We start from the raw sequence: 23,010 nt of genomic DNA, 5'->3' as shown, positions 1-23,010 counted from the left end.
GTTAAGTCCAAATAGCTCTTTCACAGTAACTAAAAGTCTGATTGAGTTGTAATTTGGTGTGCTGCATCATTCTGCTAATCTGTAACAGGAGTTTTAATCTTCATTAGATTACTTCAGAAGTATGGCTGTGTTCAGCCAATCAGCTTTCAGCGGGCATTTCGCACAAATAGCATTGAGCAACCATCGCAAAACTTGATAGAAGTATGTTCATCTTTGATCTTTTTATTGTTTAAGAGCGAAAGAGAAGTCAAGGAGGACAGGACTGGGGCAAGGACGTTACAGGGAGTAATCCCTTAATAATAATAATAATAATAATAATAATAATAATAATAATAATAATAATCCAGTTTACATTTCTGTTTTTAGCCTTTATAAATCAGAGCAAACCTTGATGTGTGTAAATGTTATATCCAAATGGGGTTATAGAAAACATACTGTATTTCCAAATGCATTAGTGGAGGAAGCATGTGTTTCATCACTAGCCAGATTAAGAGTTGACTTTGTAATGAGAGCTCTATGTGAGGACTCCTACAAGAAGTATATCTGCTATATTTAGAGCCTTGAGTTTGAGTTTGAAGTACAAACTTTCAGACATGGTACTGTATCCCTGAGCTAGCATGAGCTGAAGGTGAGCGTCCTCTCCTCAATGTCATTCGAAGTGTGCACACAGGCTGAATCGAGCAGACGGCGGATAGTGGAGGTGCAGGAGTGCCAAGTCATTGTCGTGATTTTTTTCATCATCGTCTTAGTGACTAATAATATTTCCCACAGCTTGCTGCCAGACAGCCCTGTCTTGCTTTGACTCAGAGTGCAGCTCAGCATCCAGCTCCAGTCTTAATGTGTCCCTGCAGCACAGCAGGTGAACCCATGATAATCAGTCTGATTGTACTGCAGATACCAGAGGCTTGTTGTAAATGTTTAGAATATTTGGTGGCAGTGAAGAGCTTCACATACTATAAAGAACACTATACTATGAATTTACACAATGACACTGCAAAATGAGACACTTATATCACAAGAAGCAGACATTTAACATATACTTCAGGTCAAAGTGGAGAATATATCACTTATTAAGTGTGATCACTATATAGGTATCTTGGGTAGCACAGGGGTGCAGCAGGTGGTGTTCAGGGTTCAATCCTGAGCTTGAGGTAGACTTCGAGGTAGAGGTGGAATTTTGCATGTCCTCACTGTGACTGTGTGGGTTTCCCCTGGGTTCTCTGGTTTCCTCCCATCTCCCAAAAACATGTTGGTAGAAATTTTTCCTAGGGAGTGTGAGTGTGGGGGTGTGTGGGGTCATGTGATGGACTGACATCCCATCCAAATTCTCCAGGGATAGACTAAACAACTCTGACCAGGATAAAGTGCTTACTGAAGATGAATGAATATATAAAAAACATATTTTGTTATTACAAAAGACTGAACAATGCAAGTAATATACGCTAAAATCAGTAACCTTCTCATCCAAGTTCTCTAGAGCAGGGGTTCTTAAACTTTTTGCACTCAGAGACCCCTTTAAGTGGGGGCACGGTGGCTTAGTGGTTATCACATTTGCCTCAAAGATCTGGGGTTGGGGGTTTAAATCCCACCTCCACCCTATGTGCATGACGTATGCATGCTTTCCCCATGGTTTTCTCTGGATGCTCCATTTTCCTCCCCCAATCCAAAAACATGCGCTGTAGCCTGATTGGCATTTCCAAATTGTGTAGGAACATATGTGTGATTGTGCCCTGCTATGGGTTGGCACCCTGTCCAGGGTGTCCCCCACCTGTTGCCTCGAGTTCCCTATTTTTTTTTTTATCGGCATGCAATGTAACTGTATAAAATATTATCGGAGTTTTAATTTCTGAACTTAAATTCCCGTTGACTCCAATTATTTTCAGGCATAATAACATCGAGAATGGTGGGTTGTGATTTCCACCATAAAAAAGTATACCCCCGTGGCTCTTCTTCACACACCCTGGGAGGTTCCTGGACCCCACTTTGACATCCTTGGCACTGTTTTGACCATTATAACAAATCATTTTTATTGTTTTGATTCCAATAAAAATATTTATAGCTTAGGTAAATATTAAACATTAGTTGTCTACTCTTGCTGTCAACATTTACTCCAAACTCTGTTGCTAAAGAACATTTTTGTCCTAGGTACTGTATTTATGATCTTTCCAGAATCCTGCTGGAAATTTCTTGTGAGTCATTTGGACCGATTCCTGTTGGTGCTGTGAATCATATTCATTCATTCATTCGTTCGTTCATTCATTCAAGATTCACATACTTCAATACGCAGCTTCTTGTCTCCGGGACTATTTTATATACCGAATAAAGAACATTTTGAATGTGAGCCCATATTAGGCTATTTCGGGTGAAGGAGTGCTCTCTGAGTAATCAGTGAGGAGCTTCGTGTTTTGGGATGAGCTCAGGCGGTATCAGTGCAGAGTAAATACACGCACACTGGGAGGGAAGGTGGGAAAGGAGCAGCAATATGGCGGAGAACACCGTTTCTCTTCAGTATTTCCGACATCCGCAGTCCTGCCATGCGTTTTAGGATAGCTGTTAATGTTTAACAAGTAAGTGCGCTGTTTAGATTTATTCTTCACACCTATTTATCTCCTTCATCTACCCTAGCCAACATGTCGCATGGTGTTATTGTATGTTACGCGCGCCTTGTGCATGTCTTCACAGCATCACTAGGACTTTATATATATATATAAATATATATATATATATATATATATATATATATATATATATATATATATATATATATATATATATATATATATATATGTCTTAATGATCTTTGTATCCTATGTCGCATTTGGTGTCTAGATTTGCATTAAGCATGCATGCACTAGTGGCATTATTTCAGCAGCCTAAGAGCTTGCATATTTCAGTTTAAATAGGCTATGCATGCATGCATAGGATAGCCAATTTGATATTATTTTGTGTATTACATAAGCAGTTAGGTGACTCGTAGCCTGCAAAAGTGGGAAAATCCTGCCATTGGATGGCGCTGATACACACAGATTGTACTTATTTGGATACATTTGTATTTTACTTTGATATAAATGGGGGGGGGGGGGGGGGGGGGGGGGGGGGCTATTGCACGGGCTGCACAAAATATCGAAACCTTAAATACCAAATGTGCTAAGCCTAGTGATGGATATATATATATTTTTTTAGAAACAAATAAGAATGAAAGATATACAAATAGGCCTAGTGATACCTTGGAATGGAATATTGTGCCGATTTGTTGGAACAGCAGCTAAAGATCGGAGTGCTGTGTTTTTAGCCTATTAAAACACCCAATCACGCAGACAGAACGAATGCTCAGACTAAACAATAAACGGATTTCCGATAGTTTCCTGAGCTGTCGCTTGTGTACAGGTGAAATATCGAGATAACGATTGGCACTCGGTGTATCGGTGCGTCCCTGGCTGCAGTGTAGTCGGTGAGGGGCGGACGGAGCGGGTGTGGTAGGCAGCAGCGTTTTCCCGTCTCAACAAATAACCTCCCTTACATCTATCGTCGTCCACTTCTCCTTCAGTGCAGGATCGTCTTCTCCCCCCCCCTCCTCCTCCTCGTGCCTTACATCAACCAAGACGCCGCGTTTTTCCAGCATTATCTTTTTACACGACAAAAAAAAAAAAAAAAAAAAAAAAACCACCAGGCTCCGCCGAGACAAAAACCGCCCTACTGCAGCATTCTGGGTTTGATTCTTTTTTTAAAATTATCATTTCCTCCTGAAGACAATCAGTGATGAAATCCTATATATGGATGCACATTTTCAATCTCCTGACCATGTAGAGGACGTGTGTCCGAGATGAGCTCCTCGGTAATGGTGCTTAACTAAGCAGACCAGCAGATATGCGGGCGTTTCGGTGAAAGCAAGGTAAGAAGAGTGTTGGGGATGTGATTGCGCATCGAGGGCGATTTTGATTCGGATGAACCTGCAGCTTCAGTGGGATGGACAGAAACACTTGTTTGGCTGATGTTAAGGGGGGGATTTATACAATCCACAGCTCTCTGTAGTTAATCAGACGCATGGGAATGCATGAGTAATGCACCTTCAGCATTTACAGCGTCTCTGTCGGATTGCACTGGTAAAAGAAAGCCTTGTTATGCTATAACATTTACTCCTTAATTAAGCTGTGCTGTCAAAGATTTGGATTTGGGTTCGGACGGGTGTCGCACGAAATGCACGCGCTGATCTGCACACAGATGACGACAGAGTTATCAAACTGACGTCATATCATGCATTAACGTTTAACCAAAAAAAAAAAAAAAAAAAAAAGGTAGACTGCATTTATGAAGTGGATAAAATTTCCTGGACAGCGTCACGATGTCTGCGTTAGTGAGTGGTGCTGAATAGACAGCTCCCTTCCGCCAATCACAGCTCTCTATACCTTTATGTCGGCTCCAAATATGTCGCTAATACATGGCGCATATTTTATTTCAGATGCGCTATATTATTCAGCAGTAGGCCTATAATCATCAGTAGTAGGCCTATAATCATCAGTAGTAGGCCTATAATCATCACAATTATATTTCTACATACCTACTATAATCGACATGTGCGTTGGACTTAAGCTGAAACACACTGCTGAGCCACGTGATGTGCCATGATTAAAGAATGACCTGCAATTTTAGTTTCACCCAGAATAATTAGCATATGTTGGATCAAACAGTATAGGCTATAAATTCTGTGATTCATCCATCCATCCCTCTCAGATTCATTCATCCATCTGGACTCTGAGATTAGTCCGGATGCTTACGGCACTCAATAAACCATTTAGTGCTTGACTGGAGGCCTTATTTGCATATTGCAGGCTTAAGTGTTAATTAACAAACAGTACATTGTGGTGTCCTCTGTTCTACTTATTGAAGATGCTGATCTTGTTTAAAAACAAAACAAAATTAAGCCTAAATGCTTGCCCTACTCTTGAATCAGACGTTTTTAAACCTATAAAGAATATTTCTATTCTATCTATTCTATTTCAATTCTGTTTATCTATCCATTTCGATTCTATCCCTTTCTATTCCTATTCTCTCTTTTATTACCCATATAGGATTATATGAATACCGTTATTCATTGTTATATGCATCATCTTGAGCAAGTTTGAACTTATCTTGGTCTTACAGTATATTAACATTCTTTTCCTACTTTACAAAATGATGTCATGCCATTTAACTTATAGGCCTAGGGCTACCCATCATATATTACAGTATTATAGACGCATGAGCAGTGCTGTTCTAAGGGGTCGTAGCCTTTAATATGTGCTCATTAGCAGTATAAGAGGTTCAGATTATGTTCAATTGAATTGCTTGCTTATTAATTCAGATTCACCATCACCACTGCCTTCTCATGTTTAGATGATTGTTGATCATTGTGTCTGTTCCCCATTTAGTTTAAATATTGGATTGGCTATATAACTTATAAGCAATATAAATATAAAATATAACAATATAACCAGTATAACTATAAAAATAACTTGGAATAAGGAACATGCTTTCAGTTAAAAAAACAAAACAAAACAGCAAGTGCATTACATATGGTCAGCAAACAATCGGACTAATGTTTTTCTGGGACTTTTGACCAAATATTTACATACAGTGAAAGCAGTCACTGATATTTGATACCTACAGGAGATAGACAGCTGACAGGACATTGTGCTTTAAAATGTTGTATATACATACATACATTTATACATATATACATACATGCATACATATATATATATATATATATATACAACTATATACCATGTATTTCTATACTATATAGGTTAAAGTCCACTATGTTTACCGTATCATTACTTCAATCCCATTATTAAAAAAGTTTTTGGTACTGTCTGTTTGCTCAGTGATTACAGTCAGTAATCAGTGGTGATGTCCTGGTTGGTCTGGTTAAGTTTCTAGCTTGTAAATGCCTGAAAATACCTAGCTGACCAGAGCTTGTTGATTTATGATTTAGCAATAAATGCCTGACCAGAGCTTGTTGATTTATGATTTAGCAATAAATGCATCACATAGAAGATGGCTTGCTTTAAAAAAGCTTTGCCAGCCCCTCCTTCAATACCATTCCACTGGCCCAGTGAAGTAAGCAATGTCCCCTTCACATCTCCATGGATTATTGATGCTTATTATTAGGACAAAGGTATATACATTTAAAACCTGGCTATATATTTATCATCTATGAAATTTCTAGTAATCTTAGAAAATAGAGATAATAGTCAGTGTATCAGAATGTAGCTTAATGCTCATGAATACAGTTGTTGCACCTGCAGGGCTTCATAACCGAGTTTGTTTTTGAACACCCATTTATTAAAAAAAGGCATGAGTCAGATATGAGCTAGTGCTTTGTCCTTTTTAAGTCGCTCTAAATGGAGCTACAGTGTGTTTTTTTTAAACTGTAGTCTGTTATTTTTAGTCTAATGGGAGCTGTGTTAATGCAAGTGTGATGTCTATCTACACGCTTTGGTAATCTTCAAATGTCCACACGTTGATTTTGATTACACGAGTCCCTTATTTATCTCACTGGCACTCACTTGGATATATAAAAGATAAATGCAGATCCTTTTTCATCATTAATGCAAAATAGTGCTCTGCTCTTCCTTCTGAGTTACATAATACCTTCAATGTCAAGCCTGTTAATTCTACTCAGATCCATATTTTGCATTTTATTTCAAATAACATGGATTGAAACAATCTGATTTGGGTTAACCATCTTCTCTGTCCTCTGTCCCAGAGCTCACTGCTCTGGATGGTCCCTAACTAAAGAAGCAGTCGCTGCAGGATGAAAACATGGCTGCCCACCTTCTAGCACCGCCAGGACCTGACAGCTTCAGATATTTTACCTTGGAGTCTCTGGCTAACATTGAGAAGCGCATCGCTGAGGAAAAAGCCAAGCCTCCACCCAAGCCAGACAGCAGTTATCGCGATGATGATGACGAGAACAAGCCCAAGCACAACAGTGACCTGGAAGCAGGCAAAAACCTGCCCTTCATCTACGGGGACATCCCTTCTGGAATGGTGGCGACACCACTGGAGGACCTCGACCCTTTCTACATGAATAAGAAAGTGAGTGATCGAGATTCCCAGCTTGTGGATTTTACTCTTTTATTCTGTAGGCTCTTAATTTCACTCAGCAGTGCAGGCTGGACAACTGTAAGCTGTAGTTTCATTTTCTGTTCACTTTGGTTGTCTAACGGTCAGCCTGACCTTGTTAGACAGGAGTCATACATCTTTGAAATAGAAAATGCAGCTCAGCATTTGTGAAATGTGTCATGTAGCATTTTGGTTACTGAAAAATTTTCAAAAAATCTACTGTTTATAACAAGTATTATATTAATAATAAAGTTATGTACAATTTCAAACATATACATAAGTCTATAGTGTAAAATACATATCTTTATAATGTAAAATCCATTTTCCTAAACATATCTGTATAGAATAAAGTACATATCTCTATAGTGTAAAATGCATAAATCTAAAACGTAAGATCCAAATAACTATAAATGCATATCTGTAGTGTAAAATCCATATCTCTATACAGTAAAATCTGTATATGTGCAGTGTAAAATCCATATCTCTATAGTGTAAAATAATAATCTCTATAGACCACAGTTCATATCTCTGTAGTGTAAAATACATCTTTATGGAGGACAAAATATATATCTAGAGAGTAAAATACACACATGTATAGAATAAAATCCTTTTCTTCATTGAGCAAAATGTATATTTCTTTAGAATAAATATATATTTTCATAGTGTAAAATCGATAGCTCTGTATAGTAAAACACATCTTTATAGAGTATAATATTTATAAAGTAAAACCTTTTATGGAGTATAAAACATCTTTATTTAGTAAAATACATATCTTTTATAGAGAATAAATTTACTTGGTTTTGGTAATTAAAGGCTTTTTAAACGTGTAAATAACAACTCATTATATACACAATATGGTCAAAAGTTTCTGGACACCTGAATATCACAGCCATATGTGCTTGTTGAACATCCCATTACAGATTTAGTCCAACTTTGCTGTTATAATAACCTCCACACTTCTGGGAAGGCTTTAGAGTAGATTTTGGAGCATTGCTGTGGGGATTTGTGTTAATTTAGGCACTGATGTCAGGTGAGGAGGCCTGGGGTGCAGATTGCATTACAGTTCATCCTAAAGGTGTTCAGTGGGGGTGAGGTCAGGGCTCTGTTCAGGCCACTCGAGTTCTTCTACTCCAAACTTGGCAAGCCGTGTCTTCATGGAGCTCGCTTTGTACACAGGTGTTTTGTCATGCTGGAACATGTTTGGGGTGTTTAGTTCAAGTGAAGGGACATTGTAATTCTACAGCATACAGTGACATTCGATACAATTGTGTGCTTCCAACTTTAACAGTTTGGGGAAGAACCACATATGGGTGTGATGGTCAGGTGTCCACAAACCTCTAGCCATATAGTGTATTCTGGTGTATTTTATTAATTCATTAAAAATGGTAATGTAAAAATGTTGTTGCTGGGCTTTACATACAACCTGTAAAGACATTTTGAGTTCTAGATGCAACCATTTTGAAAACAATTATATATATATATATATATATATATATATATATATATATATATATATATATATAATTTTGAAATGCCAAAACATAAATTACTTTGCTACATCCCTCCAAAATGTCCCGGATAATTTCATGTGGATGAGAAGCAATTTGATGCTGTACCAGTGTAAAAGAGCAACGCCAAATGCAGCGAAGTTATTAAACTACTCTACTTTTACAAATCTTGTAATATTAACATCTAAAACATAACTTTATTTTCTTTCTTACGGTAGCATCTTTGTTACGATCAGATGTTAGATATTCCCTTGGAATGTTCAAATTCACATTCCAAGTCACAGCTCAAGATGCAGTAAGAGGTGGCTAAATCTTTTATTAATAGTAATAAAATCATTTACTGTATAAGTAGCTTTTGTTTGCCTGACTGCTACTGCTATGGCAAAGCTAATTTCTGCTAGTGTCCCTATGCTGTGCTAGTACTGAGCACATGATTATGATGATTTTTCTCTTTGAAATCAGACTGTTTCCTGAAACATACAGCTAGAGGTTATATTTGTTTAGTGTCTCTGTGGCCTCTGTTACATCAGTGTACTGATTTATGAAACTGCTAACTGACATATTAGCATCACGCTATGCTTTAACGAACTACTAAATATCCTAGCGCAAGGCTTTTTTTAAACAACTTATCTGCCTACATATACTGTCCCACCATATTTATCTTTTCTTGTTTGAATAAATTGTAATAGAAATCTGACACGCTAGCTATATGATAACAGGATGCAGCCATTAACACACACACACACACACACACACACACGCACACACATTTTGGGACTCTGTTTTGGTCATTACTCATTTAGTGGAATGTAGCCTCGATGAAACAACAAGAGATTTATTTGAATTAAGCTGTTGATCACGTAGCACATCTTTCTGTGTGCAGTGCTGTTCAATATCTCGAGGTTTTACAGCTCTGGATTCATACTAAACTTGGCAAAAAAAAAGAAACGTCCCTTTTTCAGGAGATTGTATTTTAAAGATAATTTTATTAAATCTAAATAAGCTTTACAGATCTTTATCAGAAAGGGTTTAAACGATGCTTTTCATGCTTGTTCAATGAACCATAAACAATTATAGCACATGCACCTGTGGAACAATCCTTAAGACACTAACAGTTTACAGGCGGCAGGAGATTAAGGTCACAGTTACAATAACATAGGGCACTAAAGAGACCTTTCTACTGACTCTGAAAAACACCAGAACAAAGATGTCTAGGGTTCCTGCTCACCTGCGTGAACATGCCACAGGGCTACTGCAGGGAGGCGTGAGGAGTGCAGATGTGTCCAGAGCAATAAACTGCAATGTTTGTAATGTAAGACGCCTAAGACAGTGCTACAGGGAGACAGGAAGGACAGCTGATCGTTCTTGCAGTGGAAAATGACATGTAACCATGTCTACCCCAAGACGTGATCGAGAACTTGCAAATGCCTCGGTGGAAGAGTGGAGTAACATCTCACAGCAAGAACTGACACATCTGGTGCAGTCCATGAGGATGAGATGCACTGTTACTTTTAATATTGACTCCCCTTTGTTCAGGGACTCATTATTCCATTTCTGTTCGTCAAATGTCTGTGAAACTCGTTCAGTTTATGTCTCAGTTGTTGAATTTTTTCATGTTATTGCAAATATTTACACGTGTTAAATCTGCTGGAACTAAAAGCAGTTGAATGCGAGAGGACGTTTCTTTTGTTGCTGAGTTTATATCTCTAGTGACAGTTTTGCATCCTCTGGGTAGATAGTTTTCCCAGGTGTGTGGTGCTGTCCTGTCTTCTTGTTCTTAAGAGAGCTATGGCTTGTTGCTAAGTGCACCCAGTGAAGCCTCAGTATATCTGCCATGTCGACCTATCCTAAATAATGCATAGAGCTGTGTGTTAATGTTATGTGTGTATCTCTCTCTTTCCCTCACTCTCTGTCGGTGTCTCTCGCCCACACTCTCCCTCTTTCTATCTCACTCTCTTTATCCCACTCTCATGGTGTGCATGCTTCCTGTTATGCAACTGCTCTGCCTACTGCACAAGAAGGTGATTGCCATCTCCTGGTGAAATCCTTTGCTGAAACATGTTCGGGAAAAAAAAAAAAAACACACAACAAAATCACTGGTAGAGGTTTTGTCCCAATTGCCTGGAATGTCTGTGCCTGGAATGAGCCGCAATGCTAAAACCTGAAAATATTTGAGAACCTGATAAATTTGTGGCAGTGATTTTCATCTCATTTCATATACAGGCCAGGGATTCAAAACCGAAGCACAGTGTAGCGATATGATCTGGGCCTGATCCTCATTTATTACCTGATATGTTTCTATTGTCGTCGCAGTAGTAGGCTTGCATTGTGTTTTGTTTACCATGCAGCAGGCTCAGTGCGCCATTGTGAAACACGACTCCCTGCTCTTTTCAGCCTGCTCTTTTCACAGTGATTGCAGTGCTGGAGTTGTGGCCAGCAGCTTTTAGAGCCTCTTAGAGACAAGTCAGGCCCATTACACTGTCAGCAACAATTAGGCCTGGAGGCTGGCTGGTTGCAGGAGCAGCTGATCTAACCCCAGTTCGAGACCACACTGCTGTCGTGCTGAGCGCTCATGGAGACGTGGGTTGCCAGTTTTCTGGGGGTTGTGGTGTCGAGGCGGATGGATTGAGGGAGGGGATAACACAGAACATATTTTATCTTTGGGTTTGGCTCAGGCTCTGCCGAATGCGCCACTTCTCTGTCTCCGATGACACAGCACTTTAAAGCTGGACAGGACTTCGCTGCACCTGTCCTGCTCTGGAAATTAGTTAGAGAATTCCAGCGTTTCCGGCATGTAGTCATTTTCATGCCATCATCCTTTGTTTCAGGAAGTCTCATTTCATACTCCTAATTTTGATTTATATTTTATTACATTCCCCTTGATTTCTATTGCTACAGGCATTGTTTTTCACTTTCTTTTAGTAAATTCTATCTCCACATTTCTCTGTATGTTCTCTCTCCCCTCACCAATCTGCACCGATGTAGAAGGCAGACACGGGTGGTCAAAAGTGCCGGAAAGTGTTTCAATGATGCAACCCTCCCCTTGTTCTTGAAATGTTCTACACAGACGAGCTCAGCTCCACCCAGTGCTGATGACGCATTCAAACCCTGCACTTTCAGAAAAAAGTTTAACTTTTCGTCAGCATGTCCCTCTGGGAGAACCCTTAAGGATTCTATGTAGACCCTAAATATCGTTACTATTAGGCAAGCTTTCAAGTAGAACTCATTTAGACATGTTTTTGGATTAAAATGCTCATGTTGTCCCAGGAACAACTTTATTTTTTTAAACCAGTCACTGCCAGGGTGTGCCTCTGACTCATTCCAAAGATATTGTGTGGCTCAGTAATTTATTGCATAGTTATTAAGTAATATTGTTAATTGTAAAAAAAAAATCTAGCTGATGTTAGCTCGGCCAACTAGATAGCTACACATAGAGTTTTTCTTGAAATGAATGATGAAAGTGGTACAGCTTACTTTTTTCCCCCTTTTTTTAAATTATAGCATAATGCTGTTGAAATCTCGAATTGATCAGAAGGTGGTGATTAATTTTCCCTGACAGTAGTGTTAGGGTGCAAGGCAAGTAGTAAGCTGTTTCTATAGTTATTACGTGGACTCTCCACGTAATATAAAACATGTTGTCCTTTAACAAAGAACAACAAATATTATTGACAGTCATAGTTAAAAAGCTTGTCCTTCAGGTTTTCTGAAATGGGAGCGTCTTTGTGGTGTTTGTGAGGACTTTGTGATTTGCAGGTTCTCAGTAGCACAAGGACAAGCATTACACGCTGTCTATAGCTGTAAATGATAACTGGAAGTAATGTAATGAATGGTTGAATAATTATGATCATAATTTAATAATTGATTGACAGATTGCTGTGGTATAAGAGGAATAAAACATTTCAGGATGTGCTGTTATAGGAAAATAATCACTGTTGATTGTGTTCCATTCCTTACATAATTAGAGGTTTAAACATTAAATAGTAGTTTTTCAATATTTTCATGAATTTTTTTTTTTTTTTTTGCCTAAGTTTCTAAAATGAAATGATGTTTCTATTCTGGAGCCAACTGGTGCATCTGGAAACCATTTTAAAGAAAATCAACAACAATTTTTTAAGATGATGGTATCAGGTTGCATTGATTAATCAAAAAAAATGTTGTTCCCAGAACTATAAAAAAAATGTTGATCTTGAGACATATCCTACTAGAAGACATCACGTTTCCACTTTACCAAGATGGTAAATGGCCTTTGGTGACATCAGGTCATTCGTTTCTTTTTTTGTTTGTTTGTTTGTTTGTTTGTTTTCAGGACGCTGGTATTGAACTACACTATAACAGTACTTGGGCATTATGGAGGAAAGATGAACAGTATTGAGAGTACTGATTAAAATGTACAGGATGTTAAGTGTAAATGTTCATCAAGCTTTGTGTGAACGTTTGTACTGAAGAATATCATGGTATCAGTTAGATTTATCTGAGAAATGGTTGAAACATTAGGAATTCTAGAGTAAAAGTGAAAGCTTCAGATTTAGATAAGATAACCTTGAAGTCTGTTCGACTGCAGATTTTGGAATGCATTTTAAATCTGCTCGTAGCACATAAGGAGGAGGCGTTTGCTCTGCATGTAGGTGGTGCTGTATATTACACAAGGCGTCTTGTCTATTGATGTATGAAGTAGGTGCCGCAGCCCGGCTTAATGACTTAAGTGCATGAGCTGTTTTTATCCTCTTGACCCTCCTCCCTTTCCACCTCTCTTCCCCATCACTCTCTCTCTCTCTCTGACTCGGTATCTCTCACCAGTCTAATACATCTTCCAGTGTTGTTTATCTGCTCCGCTACGCTTCTGTAATTTGATTTTATTCATTTTGTCGCTCTGACTCTGCTCTCTTTCCGCCTGTAAGGCTCACTCTTGTTTTTTTTCCTCCACCATTCCTTTTCTCGCTCAGCCTCTTGATGTCTCCCTCACAGTTTTTACTGTTTAATTTAAGATTTCTAACAGCAAAAAAAAAAAAAAAAAAAAAAAAAAAAAAAAAAAAAAAAACACAATAGAAATTCTCCCAGTGTCCTATATTAAGAATCAGATATGGAACATATTACATAATTGAGTAACGTATTACATAATCGATAACTTCATTTGTTTACTTTATATGGTAGAAACATTCTGTTTCAGTTTGTTAATTCTCTACATTGTTTTTTTTTTTTTGGCTAGGTTTGTAAAATGCCATTTGACAGTAAGTGAGTTTAAAATCCAGATCCAGTGAGCACTGACTTATCAGAGATGTCCATGGATGACCACAAGCCTAATCTGACATAAACTAGCCTATAAAACAGGTTATTATTATTTGGCCTCTAAATATACGCCTTTCAGTTGCATGGTTTAAGTTTTTCTTCCTAAAAATCATTAAAAAAAAAACCCTCACTTTGACAGAAACCTAGACGTCTCGGACTGTTTTGTCTTATATTAGGTGTTTTAAACATTTAGTCCTCACTAGCAAGAATAATTCCTTTTCACAAATAATACATTTCTCCTTAATAGCAATAAAAGACATGCCCATAACTTTGACCTCTTCATTGATCATCCCTTTTTATCTTATAATGGCAGTTCTAATTTATTTTTACATTTAGATCTTACACAACACAATGTACTTTGTATTTAGAGAATGTTTTAGCTCAGTCTATATTTCAGCTGATTTCGACCAAACCTACTTTCCAGTCCATCCAGAATTCCTCATTACTGCCTCTTTCTTTATTAATCACTTTTGCTCTCTTTCTTCTGTCTTTTTCCTTCTTTCACCTCTCTTCAACTTAGGAACACAGGTTCCTAAGTTCTCACTCTTTTGTTCTATCTCTGTGTTCCTGCTCTAAATAAAATAATAATAATAAAAAAATCAGGACCTGTGTAGCCTCTCATGTGTCATAAAGAAGAAATGCACATGAAATCTTTCAGTTTGTGTGTGTGTGTGTGTGTGTGAGAGAGAGAGAGATTCAATCTTCCTCAGACGTTACTGCCACTAACAGAGTGATATTTACTGTACTGAACTTTTCTAACCCAATTCCAACGCCTGTGAAGTAGACGTTAATGAAATCAAATGTTTCTACACTGATTACTACATGACTTTGATGTTGATGCACTTGAAGCACAGTTTCAGCTGCACCTTTGGTCACTGGCTGCACTGATGAAGAATAGAAGCTTTTGATATTGTACAAAATACCATGTATCACATATTGTGACCACCTTGCAATATCTTAAAGTACATTGTTGAACTCTTCATTTGGCGTGATTCATCCAAATGCACACGCACACATGCACAAACTCATCTGAAGCACATAAGATCAGGATGCTCACACCTTATTTCCATCTTGCAGCCTTTTATTATATCAGTGGAAGTATTAACGATAGACATCCAGCCGTGTACACTAGCTGTTTATTTGCTGACGAATGAAATGAATCAAAATGACAGTATTATGCACATACATAGTCTCACATAGAGAGAGTGATCCAGCTTAGATGACTAACATCAGTTTGATGATTCAGTATTCAGCCTCGATCAATTTCCGAAGTGTTATGCTATAATACATTTTAAGAAAGCATCTGGCCAGTAAACAAGATCATCTTTTTGTACCTTTGAATCACTCGGTTTAATATGACGTGTTAGTAATTTGTGCTTGTTATTGGTGAACATAGTAAACAGAACCGTACAGACAGACATGCAAAACTGTCACTGGTGTTTCTGTGATATTTTTTTTGTAGTAAACAAGCTTCTGTACATTCATTCATTCATTCATTCTGCTCTGATGATCAAATTCCAGTAACATACTGTACATGTATCTGTACACTATGTTAAATCTATAACTCCTAATGGTTCTTCAGTTCTCCTATTGGGGGGGTGGGGGGGGGGGGGGGGGGGGACTCTTAAAGGTTCTATGTAAAGCCCTAGAGGTGGAAGGCTCTGGGTGGTTATTAGAAAATATTAAATCCTATTCAGAAAGGGAAATGAAAACATTTTGCTATTTAACTATTTAATATTATTCTTACCATACATGAAGAAATGTTTGTGAAACCTGACACACTGTTGTCTTTTTGGTATAAACTCAATTTCTAACCATTTCAATGTGTATTAATGTATTTATGTATTTACTGAAGCTTTATGTGTTGAAATATTGCTTATTTATTCATGTTTATGGTGTCATAATTTTGCAGTTATAATTAATGTGTAAAATAGATTGAAATACTATGAAACTTTGTATAGTACAGTATGAAACTAACCTTCCCTCTCTATCTTTCTCTCTCTCTGTCTGTCTGTCTGTCTCTCTCTCTCTCTCTCTCTCTCTGCAGACATTTATAGTGGTAAACAAAGGGAAAACAATCTTCCGCTTTAGTGCCACACCCTCCTTGTACATTATAAGTCCTTTTAATCTTCTTAGGCGAATAGCTATTAAAATTTTGATACATTCATATCCTTTCAATATGCTTTTGCATGTGAAGTTTGGAGAAATGCCAAGATTATTACGACTACATGTCCTATTATGGTTAGGCATCCTGATGCAGACATCAAATCCTCTAATGTGTGTATTTGTTTAAGTGCATGCATGCAGTTTTTTTTTTTTACATGGTCACAGAAAAATAACAGGTGGGAAAGGAGCTGGGTCTCTGCATTCCCTGGGGCACTGCATTCGCATTAGAACAACATCAACAGTGGCAGGTCAGCAACACTTTACAGTGTTTTTTTTATGGAGCTCAAAAACAACTTCCTGTGCATTAATATTTGAGATGTGAGGAATGTCTTGTTCACACTGCCTTAAGCATACTGTATCTACTTTAGCACAGAGAAGATCCAGTACATCTGTTAAACCCTGTTTTGCATTAGCAAGTTTCCCAGGAGTGATCACTGTGCATGTAATGACTCAATTCCTGGAAGAGATGGAGCAGATTCTAGTGTTGGTTTCCAAGTCATTGAGTTGGAAACCATTTTAAAAACTCTGTGCTTTTAAGGTGCCGTAGCAGGGGTGGAGTACCCCAGAACACCTGGGACAAGCAATGTCTGGACTTTTAGCTTCTATTTATAGTTGGTGGCAGACAAGTAGCTTCAACAACCAGAAAAAAAATCCTACTCCTTATTGACTTTAGCAAAATAAAAGTTTTTATTTGGTATGTAGTTATATTTAAACGTAACGCACTTCACGGTGCTGTGATGTGCCTCAATGTTGTACCAAGCAGACTACTCATTTCGAATCCCACCACCTGCTGCACCATAAATGTCATCCATCGTTTAGTGTACACGGATTACAGACATCTTTTCAGAATGAGCGTCACGTAGGATTGTGAAAATACACGTAAATGTCACGTAACTCTCCTCTTTATAACTAACAGTCACCTCACAACTAAGCGTATTGTTAGAAAATAAAATGCTAGTCTTTCGCAAATATCTTTTACTTGCGATGTGAGAACAGAACATAACATCTCATAGCTGAAACATTGGCCAACAACTTGCAATGACACATTAGCAACGTTGTTAGAAGAGTTTAATGATTTATTTACTTGTTTCACTTAGCTAGTGTTAATACACTTAACTAGCTAGTTAGCTGGCCACATGCTAATACATTGCATTAGTTAGCACATTTTAGCATAAAATCAAAACATGGACCAAAGCACTTTGGGGCTTTTAATTCGCCTGGTGGGCTAGCTAATGAATTTATCGTTTCTCCATCCCTGCTTAGTTACTTTAGCACTGAGTGGCATTATTGTAAATCTTGTCAAGTTTGTCACATAATTATTAAGCCTGAGTTTCAGCAGCGAGTTTAGTTAAGTCCTACCTAAAATAGCTCCTTAAACTGTAGCTGGTTGACACAGTGAACTACAGAGTGAAATACTGCACATTTAATCCTAATCACTTAATGCAATTATGACACAGTAAATATAGATCTAAGCAGTTTATGTGTAAGGACATTCTCTTTTCCAATATTATTAGTTTGATCAATATTTATCTCAGAATTAGAAAGTTAAGAATGGGCACTGGGTGTAAATCCTTCTAAAGGCCTTTGGTCATATTGCATTATTCGATGGTTGGTGTGGCAGCAGTCCAAACCACCAGAAGCATTAAAACTGTCTGGACAAATAATACCAGACTAAGATGAAAGTCATTCTTTCATGACTGATTATACGAGTTACATATTTAAGTAATATTTTAGTTTACAGAGCTTTTGCATGTAGATATCTAAAAATCTAAAATGTTTTGAACATCATGCAGTGTTTCTGTCTGTTGACGTATTCCAGTTTGCCTTAACTCCTTCCTACATTATTCAGCATGATCATCATGTGTACGATTTTGACCAACTGTGTATTCATGACGTTTAGTAATCCTCCAGAATGGTCCAAACAAGTAGAGTAAGTACTCCGTTCACACTGCATGAACACCTTCATAAAATATGGAAGTACAATGTAAAATGCTTGCTATTTTAACACATAGTCAAAGAAATAAGGCAGCCAAGTGTGTGTATTTCTGTATATGTTTGAGAAAACAGAATGAAACCACATGCATTAGCTCCTCAGTGTAGCTTATAATGTCTGGACCACATGACAATCCTAGCCAATGTTGAAAATGTGAGAGACTCCACAAAAAATTACAGATTTTATGGATATTTTTGTCCTGGATCGTCCTTCAGTCCTCCTACACTACAAGATTTACCAAGAATAAAACACCAATCTTTCAGATTATGAAAGACCTGACTAATATTCCCAACTCCCAGAAACTGAGATCTCTCAGAATTTCTTATGAAGACTAAAGCAAACATCAGCGCGGCTGTCACTGGTTAAACGTCTTCCATACATGACGTCAAGATGTTGAGATGTAAATATTCAATATGTGTAATATTTATGATTTTTATTCATAGTGTCCACAACTGGACCGTGAATAGTTGGAATGGATTTTACTCCATACCACAGGAGAATCTGGAAAGATAAACATTTAAGGCCTTTTTAAAATAGAGAGACATTTTGTGATCGATAAGTGGGGTGAATCAGGCTCATAAATCTAGTCTCTCTCTTAGAAAATGTGAGAGGAAAATCTTCATTCCTTCTGGTAGAACATTTAAAGGTTCTATGTAGAATCCTAAACACACGTGTTTTCCTATCAGAAATGGTCCAGTGAGACTAATAACCCTTAATTAACCAGTGAGTCCTTTGAGAACCATTGAGGAACCCTTTTTTTCCCCTAAAAGTGTAATGTGGCACAAGATGTTTTTTTCTTCATCTTCTCAAACACACAATGCGCTTTAAAGCCTTTCAGTACATATTTGAATAATTTCTTTCATTTGCATGTACTGAGTAATTAGGAGTTTATTCATATTAATCGTATCATGATCAGGTTTTTAATTCATGACTAGCATCATTACTAATGTCCATAAGCTCCTTGCTGTTACTCTCTTGTACATAGGTACACATTCACAGGAATTTATACCTTCGAATCAGCTGTCAAAATCATCGCCCGCGGCTTCTGTATAGATGACTTCACATTCCTGAGAGATCCATGGAACTGGCTGGACTTCATGGTCATCTCAATGGCGTAAGTATCCTTCAGCACACACTATCTCAGCTTATTATGAATTTGTTCCATTCAAAACTTGCTGCTTGACTTGACTGACTGGACTTGCTTACCTCTTAAAGTCACTCTGAGCGTTGTGAAATGTTTTAATGATTCAATCATTTGATTTGAGTGCAGTGGTTGAAATTCAAAATTGTCACAACTTCATAAGAAACGAATAGTCGTGAATCTAATCCTGAGATAGTATTAAATATTAACATGAATTTATATATAAAAGCCTATAAAGTTACAATAAGCAAATATCTACTCTTATTACACTAAATTAACAGGGGACACTCGAAACCCTACTTAATTTGCTTCCATCCATCTAATCACTGCTTAACAAGTAACCTTTGCTGTCAATTTATCACTCCTCCATTTTTTTTAGAAGCTTGACCTTCAAACTAACCAAGTATGGGCGGGGCCTGGGATCATTCAATTAGCATATTCTTAATTTTTAATTCATGTAAAAGTGTAGGTGTTTTTTTTTGTTTGTTGCCTTTTTCTATCATGCTTTTTTTGGTAGAAATTCCATATTAATATTTATTACAGATAAATTATTATAGAGAAATGTTACGGTCTTTATAACAAGTTATGGGAGATTCTGAGTAGTTTAATATGTCTGTCCTCTTCAGTGTTTTCTCTCTGAACTCCTCACTTTGTTCAGTCTCTATACTTTTTCTTTATCTTTAATGAGTGGGGTGTGTATGTTGTGTGAGCTTAGATGTTTGTTTCAACATACAGTATATTGACCTTTAAAATGTTCCAGCAAGACAGTTCCTTTTCCTTACAGCTATTGGAAAGCCAAGGACCTTGCTTTGACACACTCTTATTTCCCACAGATCAGTAATTTTTTAAGGGTCAATTTTAGATTTATGAGGTGGGGAAATGCTTGCATGGATGTAGAAACACCACCATTCAATTAAAATATTATTATAATCATAGGAATCTTATTACGGAAATGTTTCCGTCTGTTTCTGGCTTAATTTAATTACAGCTGTTCAGACCTTTCAGTATAAAAGATATAATAATATATTCTGATTCATTTCTGTCAAAGCTACAATAAAAGTAGCAAAATGAACACATGGATTCAGGGCCATATTCAGAGTTGGTATCTTAAGTCTAAAAGTTAAATAAATATTTAAATGGGGAACGTTTTTCTGTATGCCTCTGTGCTGTTTTCTTGCTTTTAAATCCCTTTTTTGATTTGTCAAATGAATAAAATAATGGCTGTGTTTTGGTTAATTCAGTGCTTCCTGTAAAGAATACGCACCCATGGTTTAAGGATAAGCTGACTCGTGCTATGCTTAAAGCTCATTTTTCTCATAATTTTATCAGTGAAGCAGTGCCTCTGATTAGAATGCTGTTTCCTCCCATGTCCTCCATGTGAAATATTACCTTTTCATGTATGTTAAAGGGACAATACTAATAATGAATGAATAGTGTCAAATTTATGCATTTAAAATTGGCCTTCCATAGTTTTAGTGTATTTACAACCCACAGTATGAATCTTAGCATGACTTATTATAGTCCCATCATGTCAGACAGTGGCACTGGACTGTACTGCTCCTTGCTTGAGCTGATATTGCGCAAACAACTGATACACGCCTCTGTTTTATCACACAATTTTGATTTTATACGTTAAGCGTGTATAACTCAACTCTGAATATGGCCCTAAATGCATACACGCCACAGTTAACAACGGTCTTGACTAAAAGAAAACACATTATAGTACCAAATCTCTGCTTGCCTTTCATGTAAACCAAAGGCATATGTGCTTCACACAAAAGAATCCCTGTCTTTCACGCTTCTTCATTTATTGTATTGTAAAGAATGATTTTTCTGGGTTATACAGAAAGAGTGATCAGCCCTTACTGTAATGTCTACCTGTGGAACTGAACCCTCGTGTCTCTGTGTAACTTTGATTTGATTATTGCAGGTATATAACAGAGTTTGTAAACCTAGGCAATGTCTCAGCTCTGCGCACGTTCAGAGTTCTGAGGGCATTGAAAACTATTTCTGTAATCCCAGGTAAGAACGTGTGTGGACGGGAGTGGCCGGGTCGGTGTTAGGTGTGTGTGTGCGTGTGCGTGTGTGTGTGCGTGTACGTGCGTGTTATTTCTTTTCCTTTTCTTTTCTTCCCCCTCTGCGTGGACAGGCTCTGTGAGTGGTGTAATTCCTGGTCCAGTGGCGTGCTGGTGTTCTTGCCGTGTTTGTGGTGGTCATTGGTGTCTGTGTGTGATCCTCCCTTATTTCAGATATGTAACAGAGTTTGTGGACCTGGGGAATGTATCTGCGCTGAGAACGTTCAGAGTTCTCCGAGCATTGAAAACTATCTCTGTCATTCCAGGTGAGGCCCAATTTAAACACTGAGGCTGAGTTTTGCGTTTTTCTGTTTCCTTTTAAGTTTCATTTCACTGTTATGATTTTAGCAGAGATTACATTAGAAGTGACTATTTGGTTTGCTTTCTTTTTTCTTTTACCTCCAAAATGATCAAAAATGGTACTTATACATTTTTGATAGGCTTTGCAGTCTACTATTGCACTATGGTCAGAGTCTCATAGCATTTGCTTTCTCATCTGCCCTGGAGGAGACACACTGACACCGAGAGGCTCATGGAGCAGCAGTGAAAATCCAATACATCTGTACCACAATTTTCATTATTTTATGTTGGGTTCTCTAAAGTGAACAGGATTTGATTTTATAGGCAGTAACAAATCAAGATTCAAAATTCTTTTATTGCCACAAAATGGTGTTAGTTGCAATTGAGTTCAGTACAGCTCAGCAGTAATCAATACACTAAATAACAAGTGCAGGACAACTCATGCAAGAAATGTATTTTTATGTTCAAATTTATCAGAAGAATAATTGTGCAAATACTGAAGAGAAACCAGTAGCATTAGAAGTGTTTTAATTAGATATGTAACAGTAAGTAGATATATATGAGAGGGGACCCCGGAATTATTAAAAAAAAAAAGAAAAAAGAAAAAAAAAAGCCTAGTGTTATAAAACTTACAGCATTTCTCATTTAATTCATTTCAGAGTACTCTCCTTGATTTTGGGAACAAAAAGAAGTTGCAAGGAGAGAGATTTGGTGAATACAGTGGATGTGAAGCGATAACCATATTGTTTTTTGTGGTTATGGTTGACAACACAGTGTGTGCAGGTGCATTGTCGTTGTGCAAGATCCAGTTCTGGGTGCACCACTTGTCTGGATGTTTTTTCCTGATGCTTTCCCGTAGCACTTGTCCTAAGCACGGTGTAAAATCTCTTAGGTGCGCACGCCGAGTGAATTCGAATTCCGGGAACTTTTGGGTCCCCCTTGTACACCGTACTATAACTATATGAGTATATACCGACACCTATTCCTAGTCAAGTCAAGCCTTGAGTATTGATTAAATTAATGTGAAGTTATTATATTGATGTACACTGTAAAAAAGAAAATTTGACTTAACTTAAAACTGAACTTGCTGCACAGCTTTTTTGAGTTTACTCACCTCAAGGCTAAAAATTGAGTTAAGTGAAGTTAAGTGGTGTAAGTTAAGTGGTTTCTTTTTTCTTTTTTTCTTTTTTGCATTCACTCGAGGATGCAGCATAAAGTCAACTCCAGAATTATTGACACCCTTCAAAATAACATTTAACTTTAAAAAAAAAAAAAAAAGTACTTTAAAAAATACTTTCCTTTAGTCAGGCACAAAATCATAAAAGTATTATAGCATTCATGAGAGTATTAGCGTCTTAGCTATACGGTATAAATTAAAGAGAAATTATATATATATTTTTGTCTTAAAAAACATATGTGTAAGAATGATTTATA

The 23,010-nt window shown here is 37.4% G+C and overlaps 1 protein-coding gene across 1 annotated transcript in view; it reads left to right on the top strand.

Annotated features, from left to right (window-relative positions):
* The first annotated feature begins 3,433 nt into the window (after positions 1-3,433).
* scn8aa (sodium channel, voltage gated, type VIII, alpha subunit a) overlaps positions 3,434-23,010 on the top strand; it is a 62,035-nt gene continuing 42,458 nt past the window's right edge. Inside the window, exons 1-6 of the mRNA XM_017487569.3 lie at positions 3,434-3,892; positions 6,749-7,080; positions 15,949-16,067; positions 17,908-17,997; positions 19,046-19,174; positions 21,451-21,542. Of these exons, the coding sequence (XP_017343058.1) occupies positions 6,805-7,080; positions 15,949-16,067; positions 17,908-17,997; positions 19,046-19,174; positions 21,451-21,542 (706 nt within the window). The 5' untranslated portion in view covers positions 3,434-3,892; positions 6,749-6,804. The remainder of the gene's footprint in view (positions 3,893-6,748; positions 7,081-15,948; positions 16,068-17,907; positions 17,998-19,045; positions 19,175-21,450; positions 21,543-23,010) is intronic.

The sequence above is a fragment of the Ictalurus punctatus genome, chromosome 15 (assembly GCF_001660625.3).
Source record: "Ictalurus punctatus breed USDA103 chromosome 15, Coco_2.0, whole genome shotgun sequence".
Lineage (NCBI taxonomy): Eukaryota > Metazoa > Chordata > Actinopteri > Siluriformes > Ictaluridae > Ictalurus > Ictalurus punctatus.
The sequence above is the reverse complement of the archived record's forward strand: the minus strand, read 5'-3'. Positions and strand labels throughout refer to the sequence as shown.